General features: G+C 34.5%; 1 protein-coding gene across 1 annotated transcript in view; it reads left to right on the top strand.

Annotated features, from left to right (window-relative positions):
• LOC110112637 (probable adenylate kinase 1, chloroplastic) overlaps positions 1–11240 on the top strand; it is a 13711-nt gene extending 2471 nt beyond the window's left edge. The window contains exons 2-5 of the mRNA XM_020844930.2: positions 6618–6758; positions 8012–8284; positions 9116–9297; positions 11109–11240. Coding sequence (XP_020700589.1) covers positions 6618–6758; positions 8012–8284; positions 9116–9259 — 558 coding nt within the window. The 3' untranslated portion in view covers positions 9260–9297; positions 11109–11240. The remainder of the gene's footprint in view (positions 1–6617; positions 6759–8011; positions 8285–9115; positions 9298–11108) is intronic.
• The last annotated feature ends 14369 nt before the right edge of the window (positions 11241–25609 follow it).

Here is a 25609-nt window from a genome sequence, read left to right as displayed (position 1 = left end):
ATTTTGGTGTGCTTGGAGCCGAGTAAAGCCTTTGTAATCAAATTTAAGCAAATTTTAAACAAATTTTGGTCCAATTAATGCTTTGATTTTAGAAAGGTTGAAATAACAATTTAGGGAAATTTACTTGGTTTATGGCTCCGAGGTGAGGTTCACTTTGACCTTGAAGGAGTGTCGCACAATATTTTCAAAATTATAATTTTAGGTTCTAAAATTTTTCTAAGATTGAAAAGATATTTTTGAACGTACTGACTTCGATGTTTAACAATAGTGCTACCTATGATATATTTTTAAAAAAATTGACTTAATTGTGCACAAATCTTGATGGACATGTGAATTGAAAACTTTCAAAATTAAATTCAAGATCATTTTGAATTCAGATTTCAACAAGGTGGTAGAGGAATTGAATGCCTTGATGAGATGAACCCATCAATATCACAACTGATTTAGTCCAACTCCAAATGAGCCCAAATCAAATAGTTAAAAGTAGATTTGAAAGCATTAGGACATTAATTGAATAACTAAACAACTTCTAAATTTTGAATGCTTATAATTAAATTGAGTGTTTCGACAAGATGATTCCTAAACACACAAGATCATCCAATTCGGAAGTTATTAATGGACTCAAATACTGAATAAAAAATCTATTATTAAGAGAATTAATATGGGTCATTTGATGTATTTTTTCTTACCATGGCCAAATTTACTAAAGTGCCTCTTCTCAAAAAGCTATAAATAGGACCACATTCTCTATTTGAGAGAGGTGAGAGATGTTCGGAAGCTAAGCATGCTAAAGAATTCAACTATCTTGCATGATAATTGCCGTTGAAGACCATCATCAGCAATTGACACAACCATCGCCTGGCTTTTGTTCTTTAAATATATATTGTTGCCTAAGTACTAACATCCTACCTCGTTATTGTATCACTCTGTTCGATTGTAGGCATCCAACCTCTTTTATAGTATCTTAGCTCGAATGAAGTTGTATGATTATCTCTGCTTTCTATTGCTTTTTCTATAATCTCTATAGCAAGAACCAGGTGATTATTCTCAATTGTGTAATCTCATCTTCTTTAGTTATATGAAATCGTGGACTTGTACCTTCTTTCATCTGCTCTATTTGAGGGAGGGGAATCATTAAAATATTATCAAATGTGATTAGCATATAGTGCTAAAGGTTAGTAAGTGTTGTTTCATGCTCATTCAAACATCATTTTGGTTGGTTAAAGCATTCCAAATCTCTGTTTGACTTTTTGGAGTATATAAGGGTTCAATTGAGCTAGCTTTGGCATTGACTCAATCAAAGAAATCGAAATTAGACTTTAATTCTGTTATAATTATGGTAATTTGAGAATTGTGCTTTGTGTAAGATTATGTTTGATTACTCAAATTTTTTCTTTTTAACCTACAATTGAAAATCATGCTTCTGATTTTGTATTTTATGGTTAGGCCTTTAGAGATATATAAGATGATTGGATTCTTGTGTTTGCTCACTATGAAGCATTGTTAAAAGGTCATTCGAGGTGCACCTCACCATATAAATTTACTTAGGGCACCTTTATGGTTTGAGCCTTGGAATTTTTTTATTTGAGGCATACACCTCGAGGCTTTATATGTTGAGCTGTATGAGAGTGTTATTTGATATACCTAATATAGCTAACATACATCAACAACAACATCAAGCCTTTATCCCACTACGTGGGGTCGGCTACATGAATCCTTTGTCTCCATTGTGTCATATTAAAAGTCAAATTCTCTTTTAAATCTAATAGAGAAAGATCATTTCTAATATTTTCTAACCAAGTCTTTTCAGGTATGCCTGTACCTTTCTTAACATATGTCAAATCTAATACATCTACTTTCCTAACCGGGTCATTGGAAGACCGCCATTTTATGTGACCAAACCATCTAAGGCGACTCTCTCTAATCTTATCTTCTACTGGAGCTACTCCAACCTTTTCATGTATATGCTCATTTTGTATCCTATCTCTAAGGGTAAAGCCACTCATCCACCTGAGCATCTTCATCTCTGCCACACTTAACTTAGTATTATGCTTCTCTTTTAATGGCCAACATTTGGCACTATAAAGCATTGCAGGCCTCACCATCATCTTATAGAATTTTCCCTTAAATTTGAGGGTTAATTTTTTTATCACACAACAAGCCTGTTGCATTCCTCCACTTCAAACATCCAACTTGAATTCTGTTAATAATATCTTCTTCTATTTCACGATCACTCTAAATAGTAGATCAAAGATATCTAAAGCGTTTACTCTTATTAATGACTTGATCGCCCAAAGTCACAATCCCCTCACTAGGTCTATTACTACTATAATTACACTCCATATATTCCATTTAGATCTACTCAAACGAAAACCTTTAGACTCTAAGGTTGACCTCCATGATTCAAGTTTACTTTCAACTCCCTCTCTAGTCTTATCAACAAGAAGAATATCATCAACAAAAAGCATACACCGAGGTACATCCTCTTGCTAATGTCTAGTGGGAACATCCATGACTAAAGCAAAGAGATATGGGCTTAAGGATGATCCTTAATGTAACCCAACTGAAATAGGGAAATACTTGGTCAAACCACCTTGTGTTTGACCACAAGTAATAGCTCTTGCATAAATATCTTTAATGATTTGAATATAAGCGTTATTAACTCCTTTATTTTCAAGAACTCTCCATAGCACTTCTCTAGGAACTTTATCATATGTTTTTTCTAAATCAATAAATATCATATGTAGATCCTCTTTATTTTCTCTATATTTCTCCATCAAACCTCTTAATAAATGTATAGCTTCCATAGTTGACCCTACCCGGCATGAATCCAAATTGACTTTGAGAAACATTAGTATCACGCCACAACCTATGCTCGATAACTTGCTCCTAAAGTTTTAAAGTATGACACATTAACTAAATTCCTCTATAATTCGCACGATCTTGTGCATCACCTTTATTCTTAAAAATAGGAATTAACACACTCATTCTCCACTCATCTGACATCTTTTTAGTCTTCAAAAGAGTATTAAAAAGTTTAGTAAGCCAAGAAATTCCTTCATCTCCTAAGCATTTCCACACCTCTATTGGAATATCATCAGGTCCAATCGCTTTTCCACACTTCATTTTTTTGAAGCTTCTCTAACTTCAATTTTACTAATACGCCAATAAAAACAGAAATTTATATTTTCATTTAGGGTGCTAAGGTCACTACAGTCAATCGTATTTTCACATTCTTCATTAAAAAGTTTAGCAAAATATCTCATCCACCTTTGTTGAATATCATTTTCTAAAAAAAAAAACTTTTTGATCTTCATTCTTTGATACACTTCACTTGAACTAAATCTTTACCACTCCTATCTCTTTGTTTGGCTAACTCATACATATATCTGTCTCCCTCCTTAGTGCCTAATCTATTATATAAATCACTAAAAGCTAAGGTCTTTGCATCGCATATTACTTTCTTAGATTCCTTACTTGCCTCTTTATATCTATCCCAATTATCATAATTTTTACAATTAAAACAATTTTTATAACAAATCTTTTTATTTTTAATCTTATCTTGTACAATTGGATTCCACCACCAACTATTTTTACTATTAGAAACTTTTTCCTTTGAAACTCCAAGCACATCTTTTGCAATATTTTTAATATCACTAGCCACTTTTTCCCAAATAGCATTAGCATCTTTATGCACAAACAAAATCTTATAATATAAAATCTTACTCTCAAAAATATTTTTGTTAATATTCTTTAAATGCCCCCATCTAATCCTAGAATATCATTTAACTTTGTTCTTTATTTTCTATCCCTTTATTTTAAAGTCCAAAACTAATAACCGATGTTGGGTACATAAATTTTCATTTGGAATAACTTTGCAAGATTTTTAGCTTACATCCTGATTTAAATTTTTATGTTAGAATTATAAGTGACGAGTGTGAGTCTACTAGTGGTAGGAAGCGTAATTGGGAGGGAGAGGGTTTTTAGCAGGAAGGGTTGCGATAGCGTTTGAACATCTAACTACTAGAGAGGAGATTTGTGACTGTAATGAGAATCTAAATTTTAAGTGGGTGTTTAACTTGAATCATTTTTCACACATTCACTTTACTGTAATATTTAAGGTTGATTGAGATTGATTTTTTTTCTTATTATATGATTTTGTGGTTTCTTGTTGATGAACTAAGCTAACCTATTGATAATTTATGACATAATTATTATTATTTTTTGATTTTATGAGTTTTTATTCTTATTTTTATTTTATTTTTATCTGAGGCTTACATCTCATTCTATCTCAAGGCTTACGCCTTTTTTCATTAAGAAAAAAGGCCTCAGTTCCCAATCTCGCTTTTTTAAACCTTACTAGGCATTGGGTATTGGGTGGGTGGTTAGAGGTTTACAATTGTCATTGAAGTTCTTTAATACAAATATTTTAAACTTCATTTAAATTGAATAATCTATTATTTGTTGGCGTCCATTATTTTAGTGGCTCCCTTCATTCAATTAGAAACTTTGGCATGGGGTTATCCTGGTATTAATGTCAACCTATAAATTAGCTTAACTAGCTTGTCTTGGTTTAGGCTAGTCATAGGTAACTTATATTTGAATTGATGGCTTAACCCTGATAACTAAGGTCAACGTAGGCCTCTTTTTCCTAGTTTAGTGTTAACTCCTGCTATCCAATTGTCACCAGGGGCGAAACCCCTTTATGGCTTGCCCCCCTCAAAATTTTTTTTTTTATTATACTCTTATTTAGATTATTTTTAGTCTTTATTACAGGGCTTTAAGGTGATTGCCCCCCCCCTCTAAAAATGTTAAAATACTATGATTTTTAGGCAATTGCCCCAAATATAATTAAATACATTATGTAGATGTATTATTGTTAGAGAATGATGAACCAAATACAAAGAGAAATAGTAAATCAAAATTTGTTCTGGAGGCGCTGCCCCCGGACCCGGAAACCCTCGTAGGGGGGCGCTGCCCCCTTGGACCCCCGACATATATGCGAACAGTTACTTATACGTTTTGCCCCCCCTGAAAATTATAGCTGGTTCCGCCCCTGACTGTCACAACATTAAATTGTTATCACGAGTCATTTCACTGAGATAAGTTATTGGAATAGATACATGGAGATTAGTTTTCTACAGGTCTCTCAAATAGAATAGCTAAAGAAGGAACCTAAAACCGCAACATAATACGATAGGATAGCCATAGTAATAGAACAGTATAAATAGGAACCACCACACGTAAGCCATTGAGATAATTGAAATGTCTCAACATATTTCAACAAAGCAAATAATAGAATAGGAAATTTAGGGCCCTGAATCTAAGTGCAAAAGTGTCATTCATCATTACCATGTTGAAAATGTAAATAGACACACTAATATATCAAAATTTAAAAGAATCTGAAATCCAAAATTTAAAATTTTAAAGTGGAAATAAAAAAAAATCATTTTAACACAATTATTTTACATTGTGATGATAAATTTTTGCATTTCAAATATGTTACCTCACTTGTAAATAATGTTGCACTTGGGATTTTAAAATTTTCCTTGTGTCTTTTTTGGGTAGTCTTTTTCTACTTTGTTTTTCAGACTGTTTTAATGCATCTTTTTGGCAATTGCTTTCTTGTTCATTTTCAAAATTTTTTGTGATATGCGACAGATTTTTACAACCAAATCTATTAGATTATTGTAGCTGTAAAAAAATTGTTGTCTAGCTTTTTCAAAAGAAAAAATTGCTGCCTGTCCCATAATAACTCTTTAATTATATTTAAAAACAACTGTAGCTATCCCAAATAGATCATGAATCTTTTTCTTATAGATTCTAGCAATCCCATTCATAATTTCTTTGATCCACTTAGATCTATGTGGTAACATTATTTTTTTCCATTCTTCCACCATGACTATAGTTAACTCATAAACATTTCCTTTGTATGCTTGTTAGGAGAGATTATTCTAGCCATCTGAGTGGCCTTAGTCCTAGAATTCTAGATCTGTCATCCGTTCAGTTATGTGTGATTCATCATAATCCATTAGCCATACTTATTAAAGCATGAAAGCCATGATATTTAGAGGATATACAAACTGTCAAAATTCCATGTATAAGGAGAGGGAAGTGTCTTAATCTGAGGAAGACAAATTAATGAACCCGGGTTGCTAATTCCTCACAATCCATTAGCTGTATTAATTAAAGCATGAAAGCCATAATATTTGTAGGATATAAGGACTCTCAAAATTTCATATAGGAGTCGATAGGGTATTAATCTTGAGGAAAGCAAATTAATGAACTGGGGTTGCTAATCCTTTTTTTGAGTATTAATTCATTAATTTGTCTTGCATGTTCCTAAGTATTAATGTATCAACACTCCTTATGCATGGGAAGACAGTGGGAGTCCATGTATGTTGAGCATTTTTGTTAGGTGCACTTGTATTCCCTTGCATGGTGTCCCGACGACGCATGGCCTGCAGTGATACTGATATCCATTCTTGCAATGTCATGTTTAGCAATTTATATAGGTTATTCTCCTTTTAGTTGATAGATTTTGTACAGTATATGACAGGTACTTGTAAAGCCAATAAAAAATGCTAGCTAATATTACGTATTTTATTTCATTGCAGCTTGCTGATATTGTAAACAAAGGAAAGTTGGTCTCTGATGAAACTATAATAAATCTCTTATCTAAGCGTCTTGAAAGTGGTGCAGCTAAGGGTGAATCAGGGTTCATTCTTGATGGTTTCCCACGAACTATTAGGCAAGCGGTGAGGAACTGGTACATGATGCAATACATTTTTATAAGTTCTGATGTTTTACTACCTGGTTAGCCGCCTCAAACAAATTATATTATTTCAATTGTTTTCAACTCCATAATTTTAACAAGTTTTCATACGATATAACTAGTATATCCCGCTGTGTTTATTTTTGTTGACATAATTTATCAATATTTCTTAGATGCTAGTTGATGGCTGATTTTCATTTTCTAAGTTCACTTAACATATTCAATATTTGAAAATGTTCTAAATATGATTTATTCATTTTTACAATTTCTTCAGTCTAAATTTGTTTTACTGTAGTGTTTTCCAATGCTTCATTACTGATCTCTGATTCTTAAATTCCCAATAATATATGAATGGTGTATATTTTGTATTTTCATAACTAAAAAAAACTGTCAATGTTTAGTTTCACTTTTTCCTACTGTCCCTTCCTTTTTAATGGATGTTAGATGGGCATTGAGGTGCAGTCAGTTCAATCTGATTAAAAACTTTCAAAGTTAAATGTGATTAAAACTGTTCTTTTCTTGTCGATTTCCATCCTTCTTTTTGTCTATACCAAAATAATATATGATGCATTCTCGTTCTTTACAAAATAATTGATTAGATAATTACTTAATTCCCGAAATAGTTTAACTGAATTAGTTATTTTTGGTAGGAATCAACTGAAAACTTTCCCTATCACTTGAGACTATACTTGAACATGTTATAAGTTAGTTTTAGTTTAAAAAAAGCAACTCGAAAGTCTTGTAATTTATTTTTAGTTTAACAAAGCAATTCATATGGTTTTAGTAGCTGAATATTTTTCTTCATAGGAATCACCTTGGAATGTATATGATGTATGTTTATAATTTAGTTTTAGTTTTAAGAAAGCAACTCAAAAGTCTTGTAATTTATTTTTTGTTTACCAAAGCAATTCATAAGGCTTTAGTAGCTGAATGTTTTTCTTCATAGGAATCACCAAGGATAGCAATGTATATGATGTAGGTTTAATTCTCATTTAGCCTCCCATTATTTCATATGAAGTCGCTTGGACTCTGTTATACCCTTTATCTTTTGTTCTGTTCCATTTTGGGCATGAACACGCCATAAAGTCATGATATCTAACTGATGGTTGAATACTTACTTCATAGACTTCTCAAACAAATTCATAAAGCTCAAGTTGTATGCCTGAATCACAAAATATTTCAGGTGCTTTCCATTGCATACTAAAAGTCTACATTTGTCTTATCTGTACTGTTTAGGAAATACTTGATGGAGTCACCAACATTGACCTGGTGATCAACCTAAAGCTCAGAGAAGATGTGCTACTTGAAAAGTGTCTTGGAAGAAGGATCTGCAGCCAGTGTGGAGGGAACTTCAATGTTGCTTCCATTGATATCAAAGAAGAAAATGGAAAGCCTGGTATATACATGGAGCCACTTCTACCTCCGTCAAATTGTGCGTCAAAGCTCATTTCTCGAGCTGACGATACTGAAGAAGTCGTGAAAGAACGTCTTCGGGTATATCAGGCCATGGTACTACACTGCTTTGTCCTTCATGGATTTTTCATTTATAACAATAAGTTCTTGATGCTTAATTTCTTAGTCTTAGCTTTATGTAATCCCGTTTTCAGTGATCAGATGATTTTTGGCAGACATGATTGACCTTCTTTATGCAAAAAAAAAAACCTTTTGTTTTAATATAGGAGGTTGTGCAGGAGCAGCTGCATGCTCCTGTTTGTTCCAAAAGAAAGTTACTAGTATGATCAAAGATCGCATCTTGTTTGTTTTTTTAATAAAACTAATTTATGGAAATAATATCACTCAATATTTTTAAGGTTCATATGAGGCGCAACAAAAATGATATCGGAAGACAAATAGTTCATTATCATCGCTCTAGTGGTTGAGAGCAATGGGCAACTCTCGATTGAGAGGATGATTAGAATACATACTTATAGGAGCGCATAGATATAAGTTGCCACCATTTTCGAAGGTTGGTGCCTTCATGATGATACAAATGATTTCTTCAAGACAGTTGGGATTGCTGGGCCTGGTTGTTAATCTGTGGAATGCAATTGAGATTGATGAGGTGAGTAAGAAGAAATTGCCATTGTAGTGATCTTTCCCACAATCCCGCCTTGTCAAGCAACCACAGTCTTGCTAAGTAGCCTAATTTTTACCTCCTTCATGACCATTCTATAGCAGGAACTATCGAATAACATAAGCTGAAACTTCTAATTTCTAAAATACCATTAACTAGAATAGGCACAAGATTCAGTTCAATTATAACTTTGGAAAAGTCATTTCTTCCGATTGATGAATTATATACAACAATCATTAACTGGAAAAATTCTTTGTAATTTCCAGAGCCAACCAGTGGAGGAATTCTACCGCAGTCAAGGAAAACTACTTGAGTTCCATTTGCCAGGAGGAATCCCAGAGTCTTGGCCTAAACTACTTAAAGCACTCAACCTTGACGATTCCCATGAAAAGCGGTCTGCAGCAGCTTGATAATCATTCAAGAAGATACTCCTCCATGTGTTGCACAGGTAATATTTTTAAATATAATGCTATAACACTGATTCCTAATGTTGAAAAAGGGTGGTCTAGCAACTGATTATTCCAAATAAATTATCTTGGCTTCTCAAAGTACTTCAATTCAAAAAAGTAAAAAATCGCTATTGATAAGGCTAAGCCTACAGATTAATTTCTCATGTTGTTGAATGTGCTTTCCTCACTGCAACATAATAGGTTTTCCTCGCATGTTCTTTTTTTAGTGAGAAATCGCACTAACATTTTGTTGAAATATTGTGAACATCTGTTTTCTCCTCCTTTTGGTCCTACTTGAGAAATGTTTTCATTAACTGAAAAAGGAAAGAAAGATATGTTTTTTTAAGGGTCTGTGCATGTCATGATCTTCCCCAAGAATATGTTTTGCTGAAGCCATGGAGGAAAGTTCTAGGATGCTTGTCTGATAGCTTAAATAATCACACTTCTGTTTGATTATAAATTTTATTTTTATTTTTTAAATTTATGATTAGAGGGCTTTTCTAAATTATGTCTACTACAGTATGATGGTTATAAGACATTTGTTTTTTAATTTTTCTTAAGGGAAAAATTATAGTACATGTCAACTCTCAAAAACTTTATTTTTCACATAATATTTTTGGGTTGCAGCCATTAGAAACAGACCTTTTTTTTCTCAAGGTAGAAGGCAAGAAATGCTTAATTCCCTTATTTTGTTGTACTAAGATTTTTTCTTTTTTTGTTTTGTGTTTTTGAGCATATACTTGAAAAGGTTGGAGTAGCTCCAGTAGAAAATAAGATTAGAGAGAGTCGTCTTAGATGGTTTTGTCACATAAAACGATGGCCTTTCGATGACCCGGTTAAGAGAGTAGAGGTATTAGATTTGACTTATGTTAAGAAAGGTAGGGGTAGACTTAAAAAAAACTTGGTTAGAAAATATTAAGAATGACATTTCTTTATTAGATTTAAACGAGAATTTGACTTTTAATAGGACACAATGGAGAAAAATGATTCATGTAGCCGACCCCACGTCGTGGGACAAAGGATTGATGTTGTTGTTGTTGTTGTTTTGTGTTTTTGACTTGGCTTAAGCAAAACCCTTAAAATTTTAATTAGGGTTTTTTTGAGTCAACTTTTTTATTGCCTTATAAGGTAGTTTTTTAGTACAAAATTTTGTAGTTTTAAATATTTTTATGTTAAAAAAATACTTTAAGAAGCAGGAAGAAAGCCGTCTCAAATAAAGGCTTTGTTTGTGATAACTTTTTTACCGCTTTCTAATGCAGCTTTCTAGTATAAGAATTTTTAGTTCAAAATTTTTTATACTGGATAGCTGTTTTAGAAATAAATAAAAAAGTTGTCCCAAATGATGCGGAAGCCTAAAAAAAAAAAAAAAAAAAAATGGGAGAAAAAGGATTCATGTAGCCGACCCCACGTCGTGGGATAAAGGCTTGATGTTGTTGTTGTTGTTATTGTTGTTTTGTGTTTTTGACTTGGCTTAAGCAAAACCCTTAAAATTTTAATTAGGGTTTTTTTGAGTTAGCTTTTTTATTGCCTTCTAAGGTAGTTTTTTAGTACAAAATTTTGTAGTTTTAAATATTTTTATGTTAAAAAAATACTTTAAGAAGCAGAAAGAAAGCCGTCTCAAATAAAGGCTTTGTTTGTGATAACTTTTTTACCGCTTTCTAATGCAGCTTTCTAGTATAAGAATTTTTAGTTCAAATTTTGTTCTACTAGATAGCTGTTTTAGAAAGTAATAAAAAAGTTGTCCCAAATGAAGCAGAAGTCTAAAACTTGCAAAGTATTTTTATTTTTTAACATTTGTTCTTTTAAATAGGAGTTCGTGGAAGTGGCATGGAGAAAGGCAGGCGAAGCCAAAGCTGTAAATATGGGCCCTCGTAATAAGATGGAACCCTCTTGTGTACAAAAGTTGTTAAAGGAAAGTTTTATTTATGACTTATTGGGGAAACTGTTTTTGATGCCTCTCACACTAATACTTCTGACACTAACATAAATTGGGCTGTGAACAAAAACTGTTTGATATCAGTAATAATAATTTATCTGAAATTGTTGATAATAGCTGAAATATGTTTTTTGAACTTTATATAATAAACAGTTATGTTTTTTTAACATAAAGAGATAAAAGAAGAATTCTGTATCAATACAAAATTGATGATAAGTATCAAATTTCTTGAATGTATTTCCAAATGAATATGATATATAAATACTTGTTATTATATTGATCTCAAAATGAATTTAAAGATTTTGGTGCAATTATGATGCATATTTGAATTAAAATTTTAGAATTAAATTCAGGGTCGTCCAAATTTTGATTTAAGAAAACTTATAATAATCTAATTAAACACCTTGACAAACCCATTGACATTGGATTCGAGTTTGAATGAGCTTAGTTCAACAAAGGGCAAATTTTTTAGATTAAGCATCATTAGGAGCGTAATTAGGTGATTCAGCACGTTTAAAAAAATTTAAAACTAGGCATAATTGCCTGTTTAATGGGGATTTTTCATGCATGACCAAATCGCCCGTTGAATGGGCGACTTCCTTTTTTTTTTTAATCATATATATTCCTGATTATGTAATTTTATAGCAAGTAGTACGTTATGCTTGTTTTACGAAATATTAAAAATTAGGCATTGATCAATTTATGTTAGGCTTATTTTTAAAAAATGATTGATTTAATTAGGTGGGTCATATTGTCAAATTAGTGTTTCAGGTTTGTATTGCCAAATTGATTTTGTAGCTTTTGTATTGTTAAATTAATTTTGCTGGTTTGTATTGTCAAATAAATTTAGGTGGCTTGTATTATGAATTCAGTTTTACTGGCTTGTATTTTCAAATTAGTTCTGCAAAGAACGTTGTATTGTCATGTCATTGTGGGAGTTAAAATATTTCCATAATATCAATCAATAGTTTTTATTTTGTAATTGTTGTGGTCATTGAATTTCTCTTTTTGAAATTTATTCAAAGCGTTGGATCCTTCTAAATTCGTTGATAGGATTTCTACTGCAGCAACACATCATATTATATGACCTGAAAAGGTGTAATGTCCCATCAAATAAGAATTTAGTTTTAAGTTGTATGGGAAGGTGAGATATGCACAATCTAGGCTATTTATAGGGTATGCATTCACATATTAAGTAGACTTCTGAATATTTGAGTTTAGATGTTTGAAATGTATTGGCCATGTATGAAGAGGATTCGAGGAATCCCTAATAAATAAAGGTTTGACTCTGTAAGCAGAAGAATGTATACTTGTATAGCACAAAGCGGTGACAGTTTGTTGGAGAAAAAGACGAATGCAAATGAAATATTCAGGTGTTCCGCGCATGCATGGTCCAAATATGAGGATCACGCCCTTTGGGTCATACATGTTGAGATAATGAGCATAAATATTTATAGGACGAGAGATTTTCTAAATGGAAATCTCGTAAGTCATTCTTGCATGTGTAATATCATATGATGAGACGTTAGAGAGATAGTGGTCATTTGCCAGATGTTGACCGCAACAACCTTAGCATCGAGCATGTGATTTTATATCATAAATGGCATTCTGATTTTGACAAGCTTATATTATATTTCTATAACGACCGAATAAAAGAGCTTTTTACCTGAAGGTAAGCCTAGAAATTTTTTTAATTGTAAGGACTAACATGACATTCAGTATGACTTTGAATTTTATCTAAACTGCTGCCCGACTAAAACGCAACTCCAAAAACGTCTACGTATGTTGTTTAGCAAATAAAAAGTATATGAATTAGTTTATATGCTTACCATGTTCACTATGATATCTATATTTTGTGTTTATATTTTTTATTATGGTATGTTGTGTTTCCAACTTTCATCATTATAGGTAGTACTTTGAAGAAAATTTAGAAATTTAAATTCATTGTAAGAGCATGTTTGCCATCAAACTTAATATATTCTCGAAAAATTATATTGTTCGGGCATGAATCTTGAGGCAAATATAAAGTTGGAAACTTCAAAAATTAAATCTGGGATCATCTGAGCTCCGATTTAAGCAAACTTATAGTCGAACTGAACATCTTGGAAATACGAATCTAACGACACCAAATTTGACTCAATCCGAGCCCAAATGGGTCCAAATCAAGGACCCGAAGCGCTGTTGGAAGCTTCAAACCACAATTTGGATTTTCAAACGGTTTCTAAATATGACATGCTTATAGTCGAACCAAGAGTCTTGACGAGACGAATCCAATGAGCCCAAGATTACTGAATTCTGACATCATTAAGACTTTTAAATGTCTGATGAACGGTACATGATCAAGGGATTCAATATCGGTCGTCCATCCGAACAACTCCACTTTTGCCCTTGATCTCTCACCTATTTACAGGCCATGTCACTCCAAAAAATTAAAAATAGCCCCACATTTCTCTTGAGAGTGAGCTTTGGACTGAAGCAAGAAGGGGGGCTCGGGGGTTGAAGCAAGAGGAGAAGGAGAAGAGAAGAGAAGAAGGATAGGAGGGAAAAACTCTTCCTCGACCACCACCGGGATTCCTCCCGACTTCCACGGGGTGCCGGAATTCCGCCTGACTTTCAAGTGACGCCAAAATTCTGCCCGACCTCCAAATGACACCGGAATTCCTCCCGACCTCCAAGTGACGTCGGAATTCCGCCTGAACTCCAAGTGATGTCGGAGTTCTGCCCGAATACTATTTAATGCCGGAGTCCTCCTCGACCATCACCGGAATTCCGCCAGACTTTCAAATGACACCAGAATTCTGCCCGACCTCCAAATGGCGTCGAAATTCCGCTTGACCTCCAAGTGACGCCTAAATTTCGCCCAAACTCCAAGTGACGCCGGAGTTTTGCCGAATACTATTTAACCCCGGAGTTCTCCTCAGCCGCTAACTGACGTTATACGTCTACCCGATGCCGGACCTCTGCTCGTCACCAGATTTCTACCCGACATAGGGCTTCAACCTATTGTTGGACTTTTTACGGACATCTATTCGATGTTGGATTTCTGTCCATTGCTGCATGTTTACCTGACACCATCCTTCTAACCTTCGTCGTCAGATAACGGTTCCTCAGACTTATGTCGCCTAACGACTATAGTCCTTCTGACCTCCATCACCCGTCGACTGCGGTCCCTCTGACTTACGTCGCTCACTGACTGCAATCCTTCTAATCTTCGTCGCCCACCGACTACAGTCCTTCCGACTTATGTCGTCCACTGACTACAGTCCTTCAAACTAAACAAAAACATAAGCATTGATTCTTTGTACTCATATCATGTAATGTACTATATATGATGTATATTAAGCTAAGGCCTTCCCCTAAGGAAGGGCCTCATTTGTAATCAACTGCGAATACTAGTGGATTCATTCAAACTGGGCTAGGCCCCGTAGTATTTCCCCCTTTTCAGGGGTTTTCCATGTAAAAATCTTGATATCTCCTTTAATTATTGCACCCTCTCTTTTTATCTGTGTATGTGCTAGATCTTCATACAATGTTAAGACATTAAACTATATATTTTTCTACCATCGTGAATACTCCATGACACAACAGTTTGACGTCGTCTGTGGGAAAGTGGTTCCCATTTGGGGGGCAAATTATTGCTCTAATCTTAAAAGATTGCTCTTATCAACTTCCTGACATCAGTCATTGTTGCATCAGATGTGGACTAGGGGGCAATTTTGACTCTAACCATGGTCAAAAAGATCCTCTGATGCTTTCATCATCAAGATAATATTTCAAGAAAATCCCAGCAAATACAAAGATGCTTCCAATCAATTACAAGCTTTATACAGCCCCTTATTGGACTTCTACTCCTTGGGCAAGATCTTAATCTTGATCTCGAAAAGGTAGTAACAGTCTAAAGATAAACCATTTTTTTACCTTTGATTCGGGATACACGCAGCGTTCGCCCCCTCCTAATCAAGTCAAAATTGATCTCAGGGGGATTCGATTCGACATCTTCCATACAGGTTAACATCATTGAGCAAAGTGTTTTGACATACAACCTCGGATAGGTCTTACATCATAAGTGAATTCTCTCGACCTCTTCCACACAAGTTAACGTCATCAAGCAGGGCTCTGACATACAGCCTTGGATAGGTCTTACATCCTAAGTGGTTTCTCTCGACCTCTTCCATATAGGTTACTGTCATCGAGCAGAGCTCTGACACACAATCTTGAATATGTCTTACATCCTAAGTGGATTCTCTTGATCTCTTCGACACAGGTTAACGTCATTGAGTAAAGGCTCTGACATACAACTTCAGATAGATCTTACATCCTTGGTGGATCTCTCGTCCTCTTCCATACATGTTAATGTCATCAAGCAAAGTGTTCTAACATACAACCTCGGATAGGTCTCATGTCCTTGGTGGATTTCTCGACCTCTTCTATATAAGTTAACATAATCGATCAAAGTTCTATGACATACAACCTCAGATAGGTCTCACATCCTTATTGAATTCTCTCGATCTCTTCCATACAGGTTAACATCATCGAGCAAAGTGCTCTGACATATAACCTTGGATAGGTCTCACATCATTGGTGGATCTTTCGACCTCTTCCATACAGGTTAACGTCATCGAGCAGGACTCTGACACATAACCTCGAATAGGTCTTACATCCTTGGTGAATTCTCTTGACCTCTTCCACACAGGTTAATATCATCAAGCAAAGGCTCTGACATATAACCTCAGATAGGTTCTACATCCTTAGTGGATTCTCTCGATCTCTTCTATACAGGTTAACGTCATCGAGAAAAGACTCTGACATATAATATCGGATAGGTCTTACATCCTTGGTGGATCTCTCAACCTCTTCCATACTAATTAACATCATTGAGCAAAGTGCTCTGACATACAACCTCGAATAGGTCTCACATCCTTATTGGATCTCTCAACCTCTTCCATATAGGTTAATATCATTGAGCAAATTCTCTGACATACAACCTCAGATAGGTCTTACTTCCTTGGTGAATTATTTCATCCTCTTCCATATAGGTTAACATTATCGAGCATGGCTCTGACAACCTTAGATAGGTCTCACATTCTTGCTTGATTCTCTCGACCTCTTCTATACAGGTTAATATCATCGAGCAGTACTATGATATATAAATGCGGATATGTCATACATCCTTAGTGGATTCTCACGACCTTTTTTATAGAGGTCAACATCATCGAGCAATGTTATGAGTGAACAAAATTCTCTTTATAAAAATTCCATGAAAGCAAGTGGTTGATAAAATCATCACTCATATAAAAACCTTAGCAGTCTAATAATGCCTCTAAAAATATGGGGGGGGGGCAAGATATCAAAGCATATTTCAAAGATGTATAAATAATTCAATTTTCTCTAAAGGACAAGTTCTTAATTTCATATTTATTATCATTAGAGTTACACTGCAAAAGTTGTACATCAAATTCAATTTTGTAAGAATCTGAAAGTAAAAAAGTATATTGGCATCCACCATATAAGTTACTATCATATCCTTAGTGGATTTGAAAGACTTCTTCTTAACTACACACAAGCATCTCCTACAACTTCTTCTTCAAAGAAAAATTACAATTTGGTCTTCATCAGGCCTCAACTCAGTTGACAGTATATGTGTCGCGAGAATTTCGGCATAACACACTGCTCCAGCCCCTTGACTCAAGGACATATGATATTGGTACACTTCAGTATGGATGCATATCGCATTAGTAAAATGCCACTGGACTCCCACCATCATTGGCCCTTCATCTGATATTTGTCGGTGGTCCTTCACTTCATATCAACCATCTTAGGATTATCACTCGCCTGCTACTTGCAGCACAACCTCAAATTCTCTCCTTCAGCTCTAGACACAGTAGTTGACTGCCAATGAACTTCGGCTCGATCGTTCATCACCGACAAACTTTTGCTAAAATGGCGTTAGAAATTCTCCCCATCTACTCATCACTTTAGGTTATCCTCTAAGATATTATTATCGCATGATCTTCTTGAATCACCATCACATGCAAGATGCATTTGATTCTCTTATGTCAAGGAAAGTTTAGTTGGAGAGTAAGTTCTCATTATAACTTTTTCTACACAAAAGAGGGGCACTGAAGCTTGATAGAGGAATGTCATCTATTTACGACAGCGGAATGTCTCTAATGTAAGAGGAAGTTCGCAAGAGAAAAATAAGAAGGAAAAAATCTCCTTCTTCACAAGAGAGAGGCACTGAAGCTTGGCAAGGGAATGCCGCCTATCTACGATAGTGGAATGCCTCCAATATAAGAAGAAGACCAGATGAGAAGAAAAGGAACAACTCCAAAAATTCTAACTTCTACACATAAAGAGGGGCCTTGAATTTTAGCAGGGGATGTCGTCTACTATAAATAGGGGAATGCCTCAACTGTAAGAAAGTTAGAATGAGGGAGGAGAAAGAAAAGAAATGACTATAAAAAGTCTAACTTCTGTACAAGAGGAGGGGCGCCGATTTAAGAAGGGAAAATCACTTACGAAAAACAACGGAATGACTCGACTGTAAAGATAGCCAGAGGAAAAGACAGTGGAAGGTGAAAATTTTTTTCTTATACACTGAAGAGGAGTGCAAAATTTAAGTAGGGAAAGTCACCTACAAAAATAGCGGAAGACTTATAGAGCAAGAAGAAAAATATGGGATAAAGAAGGAAAAAGAATGAAAAATTCTAACTTCTATACAAGAGGAGGGGCGCCAAATTAAGTAGGGAAAGTCACTTACTAAAAAATAATGAAATACCTCAACTGTAAGAAGATAGACAGAAGAGAAGATAATAGAAGGAGAAAAAATTTCCTTATACACTGAAGAGGAGCACTGAATTTAAGTAGGGAAAGCCACCTACAAAAAATAGAGGAAATCCTCTAAAACACAAAGAAAAATGAAGGAAAAGAATGTTAAATTCTAACTTCTGTATATGAGGAGGGGCGCTCAATTAAGTAAGGAATCTCACCTACATAAAAATAATAGAATGCCTCGGCTGAGAAAAAGTCAGTGAGAGAAAAGTAGAAGGTGCAAGTTTCCCCTAGCCCTTGAGGGGTATTTATAGCATTTTTTGGGAAGAAAAAACATTCGGAAATTTTTTAGAATTTTCTCGATTTTTCTAAATTTTTTTCAAAAATTTCTAGAATTTTTTAGAAATTTGTGGGATTTTTTTTTTTCGGAATTTTTTGGCATAAAAAATTTCATGTGGGCCCCACCAAAAAAAGAATTTTAAAATTACATAACCGCTGGCCAAACCGCACGCCCAGGAGGGGCACGCCTGTTCACGAGGCACAGAGCCCGATTTTCAGCCCGGAAGGTCCAAATCTAACATTTTTGTGGTCCCTGGATATGTTTTTTGACGTTTCAAAATCAATTTTGATACTTTCGGAGCTCAACATGGCCTCTATGATCAATTTTAAGAAAGTTCTTAATTTTTGGAATGCAATTTCTTACGATTCAGTTAATGCAAATTATCGATGCATATATTTTCAAACTCTTAGAGCTTCGACATTCAAAAATAGGGTGACAACTGATATATTCTCAAAAAATTATATTGATCAGGCATGAATCTCGAGGCAAATATAAAGTTAGAAACTTCAAAAATTAAATTTGGGATCATCTGAACTATGATTTCAACAAATTTATAGTCAAACTAAACGTCTCAAAAATACGAATCCAACGACGCCAAATTCGACTCAATCCGAGCCCAAATAGGATTAACCCGAAGCGCTATTGGAAGGTTCAAACCACAATTTGGATTACCAAATGGTTTCCAAACATGACATGCTTATAGTCAAATCGAGAGGCTCGACGAGACAAATCTAATGAGCCTAAAATCATTGAATTCTGACATCATTAAGACTTTCAAATGTCTGACGAACGGTACAAGATCAAGGTATTTAATATCGGCCGTCCATCCGAACCACTCCACTTTGCCCTTGATCTTTCACCTATTTACAGGCCATGCCACTCCAAAAAGCTATAAATACACATCATTTCTCTTAAGAGTGAGCTCTGGGATGAAGCAAGAAAGGGGGCTCGGGGGCTGAAGCAAGAGGAGAAGGAGAAGAGAAGACAAGAAGGATAAGAGGGAAAAACTCCTCCTCGACCACCACCGGGATTCCGCCTGACTTTCACGGGACGCCAGAATTCTGTCCGACTTCCACGGGGCGCCAAAATTCCCCCCGACTTTCAAGTGACGTCAGAATTCCGCCCAACCTCCAAATGACGCTGGAATTCTGCCCGACCTCCAAGTGTCATCGGAATTTCACCCGAACTCTAAGTGATGTTGGAGTTCAGCCTGAATACTATTTAACGCCAGAGTCCTCCATGACCACCGCCAAAATTCCGTCCGACTTTCAAGTTACATCAGAATTCCGCCCGACCTACAAATGACGCTAGAATTCCTCCCGACCCCAAGTGACGCCGGAATTCCACCTGAACTCCATGTGATGCCGGAGTTCTACCTGAATACTATTTAACGCCAGAGTTCTATCTGAATAATATTTAATACCGGAGTTCTCCTCAGCCGCCAACTGATGTTATACTTCTACCCGAGGCCGGACCTCCGCTCATCGCCATATTTTTACCCAACATAGGGCTTCTACCTGTTGTCAGAATTTCTCTGACATCTATCAAATGCTGGATTTCTGTCCATTACTGGATGTCTACCTAATGCTATCCTTTTGACTTTCACCGTCACACAACGGTTCCTCTAACGTACGTCGCCCAACGACTACAATCCTTCCGACCTGCGTCGCCCGCTGACTACGGTCCCTCTAACTTACGTCGCTCACTTACTACAATCCTTTTGACTTCCATCACCTGCTGACTACGGTCCTTCTGATTTATTTCGCCACTGACTGCAGTCCTTCAAACCAAACAAACACATCAGCAGTGATTCTTTATACTCATATCATGTAATGCACTTTATATGATGTACATCAAGCTAAGGCCTTTCCCTAAGGAAGGGTTTCATTTATAATCAACTGCGAATACTAGTGGATTCATTCAAACTGAGCTAGGCCCCGCCCATTTTCCCCCTTTTTAGGAGTTTTTCCTTGTAAAAATCTTGGTGTCTCCTTTAAAGTTTGCACCCTCTCTTTTTATCTGTGTGTGTGCTAGATCTTCGTACAATACGAATACGTTAAACTATATATTTCTCTATCTCCACGAATACTCCAGGATGCAACAAAACTATTATAATTTCATTAGAGTTATATTTACTAAAAATCATAAATTTATTAACTTAAATTATGTTCAGTAAATAATAATGCAAAAAGAAGAATTGGATTTGTTTATGTACTATAAGAACAGTCAGTATTGTCAGATCAGTTTGTATTATCAAATCAATTTTTATTGTCACATCTATTTGTATTGCCAAATTAATTTGTATTTTCAAATCAGTTCATATTATCAAATTAGTTTATAATAATATATACTAGCTTTAGCCATAAATTGAGTATGTCTTGGTTATTTGGATGCATGAGATCTGTATCATGCCAGCTCAAGTTTCTTTTCAAAACTTCTTCTACTTCTTATATCTTCATCTGTATGATCTATCATATATAGGACTCCAAAAATTCGTTTAAAGAAATGATTGTGGAGGATAGGGTTTAGGGTTTGATTGAAGCAATGTTTGGCGCATTCCACTGAAGATGGCCTAGAGGAGAAGGCCAAATCAAATGAAATTTTTTGGTGTATGCATTTTTTGTCAGAGGGTGAAGACTGTATATTATGGCATACACATGTTGAAGCTATGAAAATTTCCTTTATAGAGATAGAGTCGATCTAAGTGATTTGGGCTAGAGTTTTTGTAGTAGATGTTTATGGAGCATATGAGACATTTATCTACGGTGAACATTCTTAAGGCCAAATTTGTTGAAATTGGATGCCTTGAAGATTGTTCTTTTGATATGATTGTAGATAACCCAACGACTAATATAGATTACTGTATTCTGTACCGTAAATGACATTCTACGGCTGATGCATTTCTCATTGAATCATATGTGAATCTGAATCTTGTGGCAGGTAAAAACCTACATATTACTATTAAAAGTTAATATAAAATGCAATTCTTATATAATATTAAAAAAATTATAGATTATCACAAAGTACTTTGTTATAAATATTTCATTTAATTTAACTCGCTATTCAACTTCTAAATTAAAATTAATTTAAATTTGCCTATTTTTTTTATAAAATACAAGATGTATAGAAGAAGTAAAGTGAATAGTATATTATTTCAAAAAATTGAAAGTCATAATGACTGATCATTGGAAATGTCAACATCATAAAAAAAGCAACATTATAAAAAACATAAACAAAATATCAACTAACGTCTCTTACGTCCTATGTGAGATAATTCATCACTATTGGGAGTGTAATGTTGTGGTGGATGTACAGACCTTCCACGTTATACATGCTGCTCATCTCCAATGATGTCATGCTACTCTATCCCAACTGTGGCTGGCTTTGAAACAGTCGTTGATATCATGCCTAAAATATTCTCAGGTGGGAAACATGCTGGTGTAGACTGCTGAGTTGGCTAAGTAAAGTAATCTTGACTTGGTCCTAAGTCTTCAAATGATGATGGTCTTGCAACCATAGAATGAGGCTCTTCTATCACTGGAGTCGAGATGTCGATTGAATACCCTGTATGTGTATTCTCTATGTAATGCTCACCAGGAATATGAATCTCTCTAAGCAAATCCATAGTCATCCACGCTATTCTCTTAATAACACTTTCAGCATCGGTGTAGTCATCAATACTCACCAAAGCTAGCACTGCCCTCTCTATGTCTAGGAAGAATTTGCGTTGAAGGAAAAAATTAAACGACTATAAGGATCAATTTATATATTTAACCTTCCATAATGATATGTATAATGTGTAAATATTACTAACCAGATATCGCTCCAAAGGTGCTCGAGGATAGTGTTTTATCGATGATGTTATAGGCGGCTTTAATATGTATAATGTTACCCATGACCTAAACCACTATAAGTACTGTTGAAAAAAGTGCTCAGTATCAACTCCAGCACGCATTCCTTCAATAATGTATGCTCTCACCTATCCTCCCACAATCCAACATAAGCTATATGATATACCATCTAGTCTATATTAGCTTTACCACGCCTAACTACTCGAATAAATTTGGGCACCATAGGTTGAACTTAAATAGTAACAAACCCAAATTGTCGAATGACTATATCTGGCAAGTGGTACTTCACAGACGTCCAACTAACCAAAGGCACACGAGCCAACCAAATTGGTTCTCCTAATAAGCATATGTTAGTTACTTAAGATCGAACTTCTACTGTGTATGGCTCCCAGGTTACCTTCCAAAGCCAAGAAATTTTCATTATGTGTCTTCGAATCGATTAAATTCAATTTGTTTAAGAAATCTTGCTAGTAACAATGCATACCTAAGTATCAAATAAGCCATCCAACTCATCTCTATAACTATTGATGCTACTTGCTGAGAGTTGCCTAATGATCTCTTGGTTTCACCTATATATACATAGAAAATAAAAGTAAATTTTTATGTTAAGTTAATATAAAAGGTATTCAAAATTAATTCCTGGTGAAATATAATACATATATCTAATACTAAGGCCATTTAGGCTGACATGCTGCGGAACATGAAGTGCAAGATGCCCGACATGTAGTCGCTCCCAACATCAAATATGAAGTAAATGAGTACGTCATGCAATATTCGCCCTCTTTGGCTTTGTTGGTTCAACAATATAGGTGAGCCAATACAGCTTCCCCTAAATAATATATGCTGAATAAACACAAGTCTTCTAGTAAAGGAAGGAATCTCAAATGAATCTCACAACTGGAAGAGTCTGGCAGAAGGTAAGATTCCATCAAGAAGAGAATGTATGCTCGAACATGCCGCCAAAAATCAAGCTAATTTAAATCCAGATATGAATAACTGTAGATGGTCCAAGAGAGTGGCAACAAAAAATATAAATAATTATTTTATTTTTAAAAAATGAATAGAAATTAATAAAATTGCCTTTGTTAAACTTATCTCTCCAAGTGAGGTCAACAAAAAATAAAAAAAAAATATTTTGGAGCCCAAAAGGCGTATGTTAACATGCCCATAAATGCCCTTGGAAACACACTCACTAAATTTTTTGTTCCAATCAATGCTTTAACTTTAGAGAAGGATGAAATTATAATTGAGAAAACTAATTCAAGGCGTCAAGCGAAAGTCAATATTTATGTCCAAGGAGCAATCATAGATTTTTTGAAATTATAATTTTGCACCGCAAAAGTTTTCAAAGGCTAATTATATGGTTTTGGGCAACCGAAACTCTACCGTCCAAAAATAGGTGGGTTGGGTGGGCAATGAATGTCCCAAAAAATTAACTTAATTGGACACAAATCTCGATTCATATTCATAATTCGAAAATTTTCATAATCAAACTCATGATGATAACAAGAGTGATTCGATCCAAGTCTGAATAAGCTCAAATAAAGCGCTTAAATATAATTAAAAAATTATTTATGTTGATTGGAAGATCAATGATCACCAAATCTAACATGCCTATATAGCCAAATTAAGCATCTTAACAAAACAAATCCAAAGAACTAAAGATTACTTAATTTTGACATCGTTAAGGCAACAATATGTACAATCTGATTGATTGTTTTAGATTTTAGATATGTTTATGGAGCATGTTGCTTTCAAAAAATTTAAATAGATCACACTTTCCATATGAATGGACTCTTGGCTTGAGATTCAAAAGAGCACAAAGATTTAAAGAACCGTAGAGCTCCATCAAACCCTAACCTGATTGCCATCAACATACCACCACCCATTTACTATCTTTTGGATTGTTGCTGCTTAACCTTCTTCGTTGGATTAGTATTGCTATTAGAAAGCAGGTGCTCGACCTTTGTTATCAGATTGTAGCCATCAAACCACCACAAAACCAACATTGTTGGACTACAGCTATTGGATTATTGTCACTGAATGAACATAGTCCGACATCCATCAGACCACCATTATTCTACCACCACTACATAACTGTCATTTGGCCACAATGATCAAACACCTCTTATTTCTTATCGATTAGATGCCTTTTATCTTACCTTCTCTAATTTGAGGAATAGCCGAATTATAATTAACATTTACTTAATGAAGCTATTTCGGCCTAGTCGGGTCTCATGATTTTTTTCCTACTAAGGTTTTCCATGTAAAAATTGTCTTCAAGATTCCCATATTTTTTCTATGCATGCGCTAAATTTTTTTACAAACCTAAAATATTATTTTTTCACTTTTGTCATGAATATTCTAGCACTCAACATATTTATCAATTTCAATACCTAACTTAAGAAAAAAAAATACATATTAGAATTGATGAGTAATAAATTGTAAAAGTATATTATTTGAATCCATTTAATCATTGATTCACCTATTTTTTATTTTAAATATTAGATTATCTCTTTAGTCAATAAAACATATTAATCTAAGAGAATTTCAAACTTATTAAAAGATTTAAATAATTCAAATATTTAATACACTAAATAGAGACTGCAATATTAAAATTCTTACACTGTAAATCATCCAGATGCAAGGAATAGTTTAAGCACACATAAGCTATAGATTTCATTTGAGATAACTTTTTTACTGCTTTTTGAAATGATTTTTTAGTGCACAAATCTTTATTCTAAAAATAGCAAGAAAGTTCTTCCAAATAAAATCTCAATGGATGCAAAAACTGTAAAATGCCCTATTTGTAACCATAAGGTCTCGTAGCTGTATATTGCACCAAGACATGAAGAATTTAACACATGAATAAGATGACAAGTCGTAGATATTGCTCTATTTCAGGAACCGAGATATACCCAAGAAAATGAGATCGAAGATTTGCAGGAGATACACAAACCAAATGAAAAAATAACAAGAAATCCGCAAGGATAAATTCATGAATAATGCTTCCTGTTACAAGTTTAAATGCAGGAATTCTGTAGCTTCTTGCAATACCAACAATATAGATAAAAATGAAGCTGTTCTACCACCCTGAAAAGCTTATGTAATATATAGGACCACTGCATTCAGGTAGGGGTGAAAATGATTTGATTTGCTGAAACTCATATAACCCAACTCAAAATTAGAACTGGCTCAGCTTGAAATAATTTAAATTTCCCTTTATTTAATTTTTAAAATAATTAATATGTGCATATTTCAAGCCGATTTTACCGGACTCAATCCGATCCAGATCCAACTTAAAATTAGCTCAATCTGAGTGAAATCTTGATTCCGGCTTTATTTGGGACAACTTTCTAACTGCTTCTTAAATTAGATTTTTGATTAATTTTTTAATTAAAAAATTATTTCAA

Source organism: Dendrobium catenatum, unplaced genomic scaffold (assembly GCF_001605985.2).
Source record: "Dendrobium catenatum unplaced genomic scaffold, ASM160598v2 fragScaff_scaffold_1586, whole genome shotgun sequence".
Classification (NCBI taxonomy): Eukaryota; Viridiplantae; Streptophyta; class Magnoliopsida; order Asparagales; family Orchidaceae; genus Dendrobium; species Dendrobium catenatum.
This window is presented reverse-complemented; position numbering and strand designations above follow the sequence as displayed.